A 12,432-nucleotide genomic window follows, 5' to 3' on the forward strand; every position below is an offset into this window, starting at 1 on the left:
ATTATTTTAATTGTATTTTTCGAAACAAACATTGGTAGGGAACCTTTATGGAAAGTTTAAAAAAGAATTTTCAATAGCTTTTTTTATCTGAGGAATCACAATAATGGTGATTTAGACCAATGGAAATAGGAACTCCTAATGATAACCCTTTCCCTGGGGCTGTAACGATGAAATACAAAGGATACTGTACATGTTAATTTCGACAAATCTTTCCCTTAGAAATATGGCATTTTATTCATCTCTGATAATATGTATGATAAAATTCGGCCCACTTAAAAAAATATGAAGCAACTACAACAAATTTATATCCTTCTTTATTCCCCGTGTAATAGTTTCTTAGGACAGTGTCTACAAGGCATTAAGAGATCCAAGTAAAGCAAACCCATCTTTCTCAATTTGACTTGTTTCAATATGCTGGTGACTGATGCACCAGTACAACAAAAGAAATACAGCCTGAACGAAATGTTTTAACTAATGAAATAATTCAATTCCTTTCAAGGCAGTAGATGTTGAAAGACTGTTCTTCCTAATATGAAGACACTGAACTCTATTTGTATTTCCGTAACTTATAAAATATCTAGTGTCAAAGAAATATGAAGCAATTTCTTCTCTGCTAGGCACGGTTATGTAAAACAGCGATGTAGATGAATTCAGTCCAAGTTTTTCAGTTCGTTCCTTTTGATTATTCACTTTTCTGTCCAATTTTCTATTTTGTTTCATTTCTTGGTCAATCAACAGGGAGATGTAAAATTTGTGCTCTAACGTGTTTGCTTGTCTTTTCTCTTTATCAATAAAGTTTAACCAGAAGTTCGACTAGGATGAACAGAAAAAACAATCACTTCTGTCAATGATATCTAATCCAAAACTGTCCTTTATTTGGGCTTCTTTCCTATTGCTCTTGCGTTAGGTTTGGATTTCTTCGTCTTTGGTCCTTTGCTGTCTTCGTTCTAAAAGGAGATCAAGAAGAAAAGTTCATGAAAGGCTTTTTCCACCTGTTGGTCATGACATTTACTGGTCATTTCAATGGCGCTCAAAGCTAACTTTTTGTCAAAAACATTTGCTTTGAACTTGATGTAGTCACACTGAAGTAAAGAAATTCTACTCTAGCATTTGTTTGAGGAGGTGTTCAATATGACCTTGTAGATGATAGCACACTATTACCTCCTCAAAAACTAACATTTCGTAAGTTCTATAAAATAGATAAGAACAGAAAATGGTATAAAAATTTAGTACTTTATCATAACTACTACTTACAAAATTTAACCAACAATCCCATTAAAATTTAAATTTTACTTTTTTTTTTTTAAAATAAAACATATTTTGTCAATATTCTCACTCCAAATTTTATCATTTATCTAAATAGGAATGATTATTTCAAACGTGGTCATTGACTCACCTTCCTTTTAATTGGAGGACTTGGTGAAGGGACAACCTTGAAAAAGGAATCCAGCCTTCCTTGAGTAGAACCTTTACGTGCCTTTAAGACCTTTTTTACTCCAGAACGAATTCTCTCTTCACTAACAAGAAACGTACATCAAAAACAAAAATAGTGGATGAGTAAGAAGTTGTGTGTCTCATCGTTTCACTTTAAGTCTTTTCACTACAATTCTAAAGTCTTTTTGGTAAGACTGATATTCTCCTTTAAACTCAACAACAAACATGGAAAGATATTAAACAAATCTTCCACAATATCTGAAACTCACTAAAACTTTCATTAGTTTATTTTTTTTCTCTTAACGGGGAAACTGGCGAAAATTTGAACAAGCATCAGCTAGGAAAACGCAGCACTCAAAATTGTAGAGGGCTTGCCTCTGTCTCAAAAGGCCCGACAGCAAGTTAAAAGTAACTCTGAAGTAAAAAAGACTTTGGCAAATTTATCGGCATAATTATTTAGGTAAACTCTGCGGAACAAGTTGTTTAGACTTGTCTTAAAGCGAAACAACTTTGTGGCGAAGCGACTTGATGTGAAACAACTAAATACATGTCGATAAACTGACAATTAATTTTACTCTCATCTTGAGGCAGTGGTAGCCTGACCAAATGATTACAGTGCTGACCCTGCTATCATTCTGTTACCTAGTGGATTTGTTATCAATTGCCTAGAATTTAATTTCTTGTCAGTGCCTTGTTCGTAGTTAATTGCTTCCTGCCAGTTTGGGTCATTTAATGTCCTTGTATTTATTCAGATTGTTTGTATTTACTCTCTAAAGAAAGAGAGACCAATGAAGATAATCATCATATTGTAACTCAACAACTACTTTACGTATCTTTGGAAAACCAAAGTGCAAAAATAGGTCATACCTTTTTTATACTTTTCAACTAATAGAATAATTAATCAGACTTTTTCCCAGTTACCTAAACTCCAAATAACCTGAAACATCTCTCAGTATAAGACAGCCAAATTGGTCACCTCTAAAACAGAGTTGTTGGTTCTACTCACTTAAATCCTTTTTCTTCAACTAGGAATTTCACAAGTTCCTCTTCATTTGGAGCCTCCCACTTAAGCTGAAAAAAAATCAGATGGGAAATTAAAAGAGCAGTTAAAGACACTGCAATTCATGTCGTTGTATTTTTCTAAAATACTTCAGTTTTTCCAAATTGAACAGTGGCCAATAGATTTCACAGCACAAAACCTAGACCACTAAAATAATGAAGAAACCCAAATTTACTAACATAGTACACCTATTAGACAGTGCTGAGGCCCCAGATTTGCATGTTTTGCTGAGTTGTATACTAGTATGTGGAGATAAATTCATTTAGCTTGGCAGACAAACTTCTTCTTCATGTCACAAAATGGATGTTTATAAAAACAAGACATAACATTAACTTAGCCTCACTACTTCCAGTAACTCACATTTACGTCTTCATCTTGCAAAACCTCTGGGTTCTTGAATAATTCTCTGGCTTCCTGTGTATAAAATAGGCACAGTGTACTATAAAATTCTACTGATTTACACGTAAAAAGTAAAAGGAGAAAAGATCTGAAGATCAGAGTTCATAAGTAAAGTTTTCATTGAAATATTGAGAAAAAGATTTAGTTTTTTTTTTTTAAAGCTTAGAGATCAGCTTTCATCAAGTATTCACCCTTCACAACAGTTTATACAGGCCGTCCATATGTTATGAAAAGGACCTTACAGTTGTAAGTTGATTTTGACATCATGTTTCAGTTGTGTTGACATGGTCGTGGGCCAAATCATAAAACAAAATAAACCTTAAAAACCACTAGATAAACTGTACACTTTTCTGGAAGTATTTCAGTAAAGGATAAATTTTTAGGGCCCTAACTCTTCACTTGGAGAAAAAAATGTAAGACGTCTTTCATCAAGACTTTCAGGACCAAGATAAGTCTGTTATGACAAGCTAGGAGTCTAATGTCACAACCAACCCTACATCCTTGAAATTCTGGAGCATGTCAAAACATCGATGGCCAAAGAAATCTCTGGAATTACAGTTTTGAAAGAAGGGTCCTACTGTGGTCAGAAAAAATGGTTTGGATGGGAAAGTCATGTACAGTTCATGATGATACAAAGCTCGAAAAACTTTGATCAAGTGTAATTACCTGATATGGCCATTCTTCAGGTAAGATGTATTTCTGAAAAGAGAAATCATAAAAACATATTGAAGGAAAACTTGAAAGTAAGAGAAGTGGTGAATCATGCAATTAAATATCTATCAATTAAGGTATCGTGTTAGGTGGACTTCATAAATTTAGAGATACATTTTCTTACAGTCAAATGTAATTGTTGTTTTAAAAGTAAACATGTTGTAGTTAAACATGAATATCAGGTCAAAATGATTTCAAATTAGTTCAATTTGTTTTTCTTTAATAGAAGAATATCAATAGTCTTTAAAAAGAGAAAAATAAAATTGAAACAACTTGAAAATATTTTAACCTGAAAAATTTCAAACAACAATCAATAAAAAACATTTAAAGTGAAAAGGAGCATTTTGAGTTCACCTGTGAGGAGATATTAAAACTTAACAATCCCACATAATTTAATTACATTAATTGAAAGCTATAATTTTTTTAGAGTTTTCAGATTCGATCAAGAAAAAAAAGGGTCACTTTTACAAAATTATAAAAAAGTTTAAACCATCAAGTGACAAACAAGTTTCTTGATCAAATTGTTTCCCACATCAACTACCTTCAAAACAAATTTTCTTAACTCTTTAGTTAGTTGATTTTAACTATGTAAACTTTTTGCCAAACTGGTGAAGTGCATCAATTCTAAAGAATAATACAAAAATAAGCAAACACACACTTACATTTGTATCAATGTGTTTGACGATTTCCTCAATGGACTTATATTGCTTGATTAGATCCACTGCTCTTTTAGGCCCAATACCTGAAGAGTTAAGGAGTAAACCACATTGACATTGACAAATCTCTGAAATATTCTGAAGAAACCAGCTTTTAATTTTTCTGATTTGATTTACATTTCTTTCTACTTTTTATCACTAAAAGGCAAATGAAATAATTTCTTAAAATGGGCAGTTTATAAACACCTAACCACATGGTAATAAGAAAATCAACATGCCACCTAGAACGTCTTTTACAAAAAAGAAAAAAATACCTTTGATGGAGTCACAGTAGTCACATCCCAATAGAATACAAAGATCAATAAACTGTCACAAACAAAAAGATCATGCAACATAAACAAACTAAATAGTGAGAGATATGAACTATAGCTTCATTAATAACTCTGACATGCTACATAGTCACCCATCATGATGCAGTTCTGCTACACCAGAGGTTGGATAAAATATGCAGGACTGAAATAAAAAATAATTTACTACCTGCTTCCTATTACATCAGTACTGCATTATCATATCATTCTTAATTTTTGTCAACACCGACAAACTTGTAAATTAAAATCTGCAAATTCAGGGAGTTGTTTTTCACATTTTCTAAAGATATATGATAAAAATTTCACAAACTTTAAAGAAGTATATGAGAAATAGTTATTCTGTGATTCTGATTCTTGAAAATTGACTAAAAAAGGCTCTTAGGGACCATGTGGTTCATATTGTAACACTGTGATTTGGACATCTAATTTAAAACATTGTGGTTCAAAGTTTACTTCAGTTGGTATAAACATTTTCAAACCAGATAGATTTTTGTTGGTCATGATATGGAATACAAGACAGAGGGGAATGTAAATTAAGAGTAAACAAAGAAATTAAAACCCCCAAAATATTTATGCACCACATAGACAGCACAAAACAAGTGTCACTCTTATTTTATCTTTTTGTGACATAGAAAAATGAGACAACACGTAGGCTTAATTCCAAACAAAAGGGGCTGGCTTCACCAAGTTATATACATGAACTGCTTACCTCATCATGTGAAAGTTCAAGCTCTGCAAGTACGCGGTCCAAATAAAATTCTCTTATTGGCATTTTCCTGCGTAACAAGACAAGCATTATAAACATTGCAGAGAATGTATCACATTGCACTTCCTTCTGATTTGAGACTATTCTGTGGTGACATATTTAGGACACAATTTAACTCACATGGCACAGTTATTGATACTATCTTGAATCTGCTTCAAAAAGAGCTTACAAAATGCATGGCAAATTTTTGAAGTTTTGTTTTGAGTTATTATCTCTAAACAACAAATTCTAAGTTTGTAGATAGAAATAAGAGAGATGGTAAGTTTTGAGCTTGGTAAAGAGATAGAGAAAGAAGTTTTTTGTCTTGTCACAAGGTTTGTTTATGTCTGGATTTTAGCATGACACACACATGTAACATGCCATCAACTTAACAATCTCTACACCTAAAAGGGAAGGTGCAATGCAAAAAGAAAGAACATTTTGTGCTATTAAATTCACTAACATATCACCTGGTGTGCCTGCAATATCTTCATTGAAAATAGATCATAACTTGAAACTTTACAAACCTTGCTTCGCTAAAGGTAAGATGTCTCAGGAGAACATTTGACCCAAATGTGAGAGCATCCATGTCTTCTGTTCCTGTAGCATAAACCTATAAACACAATTATTGTTATCACTTTGTCTACGAGTGAAAACAAAAACCCCACAACCATATCTGCACTTTATGAAATAACATACTTTGCCTGATTTCACTAATGCAGCACACTGCGCTTCTGCTTCACAAGGAGCCTAACAGAAAAATATATCATCACTGACTGGAACATATTATTTAAATTCAAACAAATAACATTTTGGTTTAATTAAGTTAGCAATTTGTTCAATTGTTGATAATTCAGGAAAACTTGGGCACAGATGAACAAAATGACATATTCTATAAACTGGTAACATGTAAACTTACTGAGATGGGTAACCATTTCAGTTTGTTTATCTGGCCGCAAAGTTGAAAGAAAAATGCCAGGAATGTGCTCTTATACCTCATCCCCTTTTGAGCTGTCAATATTTCTACTTTTACTTCCATTTGAAAGTTACATCCCTTTTCTTTTGAACAACGAAGCGTTTGCACTGAAAACATTAAAATGTAGAAGGGTGTGGAGGAAAAACAAAGCCACAAATTGTCAAAATCTGCAACAACATTTCAGGGGCTAATGAGTGAGAAAACATTTTCCATTTTAACAGCTCTGCTCTAGTAATTCATGCTTGAGGCAACATATAGTGGGACAAGAAACAGCTTCATCAAACAGCCTTCCTTTCTATACTGTGTTCTATTATCCAGCTCTCTTAGTAAATGTTTTCATAGGATTTTCTTTCAAATACCTGCATAAAAGTGCAATTTCAAAACCCTGTTAATTCACCAACCATTACACCTTGATAATTATTTGAAAGTGCTTATCAAGGATTTCATATTATAGTCTTGCTTTTACAAACTTGCCTCAATGTATGGAATTCCCATCAGCTTAAGTAATTTCTTACACTCATTATTGTGTTCTGGGGTCACTTTCACCTAATGGAAGAGTGATTAAATTACTTCCTAAAACAAGCTAAAATTATTCTATAAATTGTGAATCAGGTTTAAGTATTATAAATCATCATAGCTTTCTTGCCAAGTTTCCCTGAAATTTTGAAAACTCACACAGACCATGAGATTAATAAAGAATCATGCTTAAAGGATTCTGGAAAATGAAAATGGTAAATATTTTTTTCGATACAAGTCCTACATAAATTATATATATATATTGTCTTTGTTTTTGGATATTTAGGGAATTTCAGTATGCACTTTTATCCTGAACTGATTCCTTTCATGATGGCAATTTTTCACTAAAAATGTACCTTTGACAAGTGGAAATCGATAAATTCTTAAAAGTTTTGTCTAAAATCCACTAACAGTGAACAAGTAAACCTTTTTCAAAATTAATGAAGTTAGGGTTTAAAATTCAGCGAGGCAAACTGACCTCATCAGGCACCTTAAAATTACAACTTTAAACTTCTCTTAATATCATAAACTGGAGCAAAAAAACTGCTTACAAGTCTTCGAGAAAATTTTTCCATGCTTTCAGCATCACCTATTAATAAAGAGAAAACAGGACACAGCATATGGCTATAAAAACAAACCTGTAATTTCAAACAATTTTTTTCATTTAAAAAGAGATAAACAAACATAGCAACCAAGAAACTATCAAACTATATAAAAAGTCACATAAGCCAGTTGATTGTAATGTCCTTTGTAATATCTTTTTTAGTCCAGTAGTTACGCAATACATACTAGTTATGTCTGTGAATCAAAGAACTGAATGCATAATACCTGACAGCTCAACATTTGAACTGTGTTGGGCTACGTACAAATAGTTTCAACCAAAAACATCCAAACATACATTTTACATGAAAGAATATTTGTTTCAGTCCAATTCATTTGTAACAAAGACAAAACAAACCAGTTTCCTCTGCTTGGGCGAGTCCTTTTTGTGCCTCCTCTCTCTTTTCTTTTCTCTTTGCCAACTGTGTGAATGATGGAAATCACAACCACTTTACCTTCTATTACATGTTTGCGACATAATTGTTTCATTACAAATTACTCCTCTGATACCGATGAATATTATATATCAAACCATGAGAAATAACTTTGACATGCATGGCTAAAACAAAATCATGAAAACTTTGTGGTAGTGAAGGTTTTTTAAAAATTGTATGCATTGGTAAATTTACTTAACAAAATCTGTATCATAAAGAGATGACAATTGTGGTTTAGCAGAAGTAAATCTATAATGGCTATCAGGTGTATCACAACAGGTGTGAAGTCAATCAAATCACTCAGTTGTTAATCACAACTTATTGACACTTATTAAGGTTGAAGTTTGAGAGACACAGTGACCTAATGGTCAATGCACTGGACTCCAGATCAAGAGGTCTGAGTTCAAGACCTAGCTGTGTAAATATGTTGTGTTCTTGGGCAAAAAATTTCACTCTCACAGTGCCTCTCTTCACCCAAGAGGATTAATGGGTACTGGCTGATTGTCAGGAAAGCCTGATAAAATGCTGGGGGTAAACCTTGTGATTGACTGACATCCTATCCAAGGGGGACTAATCGCTTCATGCTAAGGAAACTGGGATAAGCTTCTGCTGGGTGGGCCAATGGGCTTGAGTACAGACTTCACTGACAGCTAATTCAGTAAAACATTCAGAATTCAATTGGAATGCTGATCACCCTTACTTCAGGTTAATATGTTATAATACTTACCTCCCCAGATTTCATAAGAGGGGGCTTGCCATCAAAAACATATCTACAAGAAATGTTCAGGTAAGAAATACACACTTTGATGAGAAATATATAACCTTATTTCATAATATCATGATTATCTCTGGTTACTTGAATAACTTACTTTATAACAGTCTGTCTTGGAGTATTGAAGACCAGTAAAGATCACTGGACCGTCAACATAAGTAGAGGCAGATTCCTCGGAACTCGGTACAAACAGTAAAATAACACAACACTTGGGGTCATGACAGCCCCTCCCTGACATGCCATGCCAAAGTTTTCTTTGAAAAGCACCTGTCATAAGCTACTAACAATTACCATACATATCTAAAAGCTTACAACTAGCAAAGCCTTAGTGGCGTTTAAATATGATATCCAACATAAATGTCCACACTGAAATATTAACTTTAAACTATTGATAACAATCAACTTAAGTATACTTACACAGGTTTGATACCATTCTCTATCATCCTGATAGTTCGATAAAACATGCCCATCAAATGACTAAAAACCAATGATAAATAGTATTAATGTTGATCACGTCAGTAAAGATAATATTGTGTTTCTTATGAAAGTTCCCTACAAAAGTTTCTTGGCCAGTTCTGTCATTTCTGTCATGATTGTTGTTTAAATTGAGTTATTTTCATAGGATTTCTACAAAAACCTAACAGTTCCACATGAGAAAAAAATAAAAACTATTGATAACTCTCAAATAAAAATCAGCCCTGCATAAGTTTCATGCTACAAAGTTGGTTAGTTTATTGAGAATCTCTAAAAATTCTGGATCATGAGCACTACAGGTATCTGACCACTGAGCATCGACCATTATCATCCAACTGCACAAAGTAGAGTACAAATAGTGTACAAATAGAGTACAAAGATCCGCATCCAAATAAATGTTTTGAAGATTGTTACAAGATATTGCCCATGAAAGTTCACTTTGAGATAAAGACATTAAGCTCATTTGGTTCAGTAAATGTTCCCTTCTTGTACACCTACTTGCCAGCTCAGTAAGTACAACCCCTTACCCACAAGCTAAGTAATATTTCCTATCACCCAGGATTCCATTATGTTGCTGGAAATACTGAACAAGAATATACATGGACATGTTCTTTTCCTTTCACTTTCACTGTAGGGTCAAATCTAAAATGAAAGTGTAAAGGTACTGGCAGAGGTAAAGTATTGGCAGAGTGTCCATAAAGTATTGGCATGACATGTGTAGGTGGAGAGGCAACCACTATCAATTGACATGTCAGCCAAAACTTGTTTGAGATGTTGGGTGAGAATCAGCTGATATATCAGCCAACACCCAGTCAACCAATAAGTGTTAACAGATACTTGAACAACAGATGCTGTAAGTACACATGATCCAGAAGCATTTACCTGGTTATTTCTCCTGCTTCATTTGTCAGTTGACTTCCATCAGATCTTACTGCTATGAGAAACTGATAAATGCTCATGGATGCATCAATTGCAATCTTCCTTCCTAAAATGGTTTCAAGGATCACTTCAACAGCTAACTCACAGTGCTCAAAATTATTACAGTCTTATTAAGTAAAGGAGCAAACATAAAAAATAAGAATAATGGTTTTTTATGCAAAGAAATACAATTCAATTGAGGGGTATGACTTTATGACATATGTATATATACACTCTCATTTTCACAAACATTGCTATTTCAAAATATATATACCTCTTCTTTTTCCATTAAAAAGGTGTGGACAGAACAAATTATAGGGAAAATCTCTCAAAGGAAAATACAATAGCTGCTGTAAAAGTTCCCAAAGTCTTTGTTTCACTTTTGCACAATAAAAAAAAAGGTTTTGTTCCCTAGATGTGAATTGTACTTACATCGTCCATCTCCATTTTTTATGAAAAAAAAAAAAAAAAAAAAGGTATAAATGTTTAACATATATTCTCAAATTACAACGTTTTTGCTGGAAAAGAGGTGTATATAAATATATTTAATATTTGGACAGGGGCATTTTAATGGGAACTAAAACACTTGTAGCATCAAACTTTGCTGAATGAAATTGGTTTGTTCATTGTTTGGAATAAAAGCCACCACCAGATTTGTTGCGGTAAGCAATTAATATGTAAATACATTTTATAAACAACATAAAGATGACAATAACAAAAAGAAAATGTTGAATTATCTTAAGATTTTCAAGGGATTTCTCAAAAGTTGCAACAAAAGAGAGAAATAGAAGATATTACTAGACCACCCTTAAAAGTTCATAGTAAAAGAACCTGGAAATAATGGTATCTGATGAGTCATGCCATAACAAATAATATAATTTTTTCCCCAGCTTATTGAAAACCAGTTCACATGTAATTTGGCCCAGCTACTGATGTTATATGTAAGTAAAAGATAAAGATGAATAGTTAATTCATAAGTGCTTTGCACTAAAAATTGAACCATATGATTTAACAAAACAAAAAAATAATATCAGTAATTAATTAAAAGGACTACTTGTATATTAAAACAAGTTTGTATAAAAATCTTTGTTGTTTACATGTCATGTTTGTAAAAATATGTCGGAGAAATATAAAAGTCGAGTGAAATTGTTCAGGCTTTAAAGGCATTGAAAGTAACAAAAGTATAAAAAAAAAGGCAAACTGTAATGCAATTTGGGCATCGGGTATTTTGTTTGTATTAATACCCAGTATTTGTATCAAAGCTAGCTTGCTAATCTCTACCATACATATGTCTTGTCCTTGTAACAAAAAGAAAATTACGCGTTAGCTCGAAAAAATGAACTCTATGCCTTCAAGGCAAGTCACTGCGCTCACTCGGGAGAAATTGTTCTTACCACTCAAGCATTAAATTCATATCTTCTCGCCACCGAGTAATATCCTCCAGACATGCAAACATACTTTGCTTTCACATATGTCCAAACATGAAGTGGCATACCCTCAGAAACATTTCGACCATGAAATTGACTGACTCACCGAAATAGTTCTTAATCTCGTTCTCTTTTGATCCAGAGGGAGCATGATCTCCGATCACCTTGGAAAGACCGTGAATTCCCATTCTGAGAGAAAAAAAACAGTGCTGATCGAACTTTTGATTCTATAAAGAGAAAAAGCGCGCGAAATTGAACGAAGAATTGAAAGAGCCTGGATACCATTGTAGTCCGTCTGTACCTTGTCAGCCGGTCAGCGGATTGGGACTTCCGTGAAATGCGATACGTTGGGAGCTTGGGAGCGAAAAAGTCCGAAATACGAGTGGTCAGCGGCAAAAAAGCTTTGATACTGCATGTAGAAACAAATCAGTTGTAGTTTGTAGTTAAGCAATTTTGATTATACATATACCTATTACTGGAGGCATCGGGAAAGGCATCGGTGGCATCCTGAGTGCGTTTGTTAAACTAAATAGGAAAGAGGACATTTCGAACGGAAAACAGAAGTATTTTAACGTCTGATTCTTTTAGGAAAAGGTCTCCCAAACGAGTGGCCTTGATTATAAATATTTGAGCAAAGGTAAACACATTAGCCATAACTTAGTTTTTTCTCGAAGCTCACAGTTTTCCTGGGAATGGGAATTATGAGCTGGATTCCGGTAATTATCATGTTACCCCAACTTGTAATTAAAATGGAAATATTCTCCCACATTTGTCCCAACAAATAATTAAAGTGGGAACACAGTCTCATGTTTTTCACAGTCTCATCATGAAATTAGCAACTTACCCCTACATTTTTTCCAAAAAATGTAACTGAAATGTCCAACCCACCTTTTTCACAGGATGGGAATTATCCGGTATATAAAGGTTCCTGTGTTTACATTA

General features: G+C 33.5%; 1 protein-coding gene across 3 annotated transcripts; it reads right to left on the reverse strand.

Moving 5' to 3' along the window:
- Positions 1-298: 298 nt before the first annotated feature.
- On the reverse strand, positions 299-12,427 carry LOC131786638 (flap endonuclease 1). 3 transcript variants are annotated; one of them, XM_059103697.2, is made up of 19 exons: positions 12,379-12,427; positions 11,960-12,015; positions 11,597-11,679; positions 10,028-10,130; positions 9,089-9,148; positions 8,627-8,669; positions 7,824-7,887; positions 7,417-7,454; positions 6,824-6,895; positions 6,073-6,123; positions 5,901-5,986; positions 5,338-5,404; positions 4,575-4,626; positions 4,267-4,346; positions 3,560-3,592; positions 2,855-2,908; positions 2,441-2,505; positions 1,397-1,517; positions 299-947 (listed from the first exon to the last, which is right to left on the reverse strand). In XM_059103697.2, the coding sequence occupies exons 3-19, from the start codon at positions 11,676-11,678 to the stop codon at positions 873-875; spliced, it is 1,146 nt and encodes a 381-aa protein (XP_058959680.1). In that variant the 5' UTR covers position 11,679; positions 11,960-12,015; positions 12,379-12,427; the 3' UTR covers positions 299-872. The 3 variants fall into 3 exon arrangements, with proteins under 3 accessions (XP_058959680.1, XP_066020002.1, XP_066020003.1); XM_066163905.1 differs by lacking the exon at positions 11,960-12,015 and having other exon boundaries at positions 12,379-12,410; XM_066163906.1 differs by lacking the exons at positions 11,960-12,015; positions 12,379-12,427 and adding an exon at positions 11,792-11,847.
- Positions 12,428-12,432: the final 5 nt, after the last annotated feature.

Source organism: Pocillopora verrucosa, chromosome 3 (genome assembly GCF_036669915.1).
Source record: "Pocillopora verrucosa isolate sample1 chromosome 3, ASM3666991v2, whole genome shotgun sequence".
Lineage (NCBI taxonomy): Eukaryota > Metazoa > Cnidaria > Anthozoa > Scleractinia > Pocilloporidae > Pocillopora > Pocillopora verrucosa.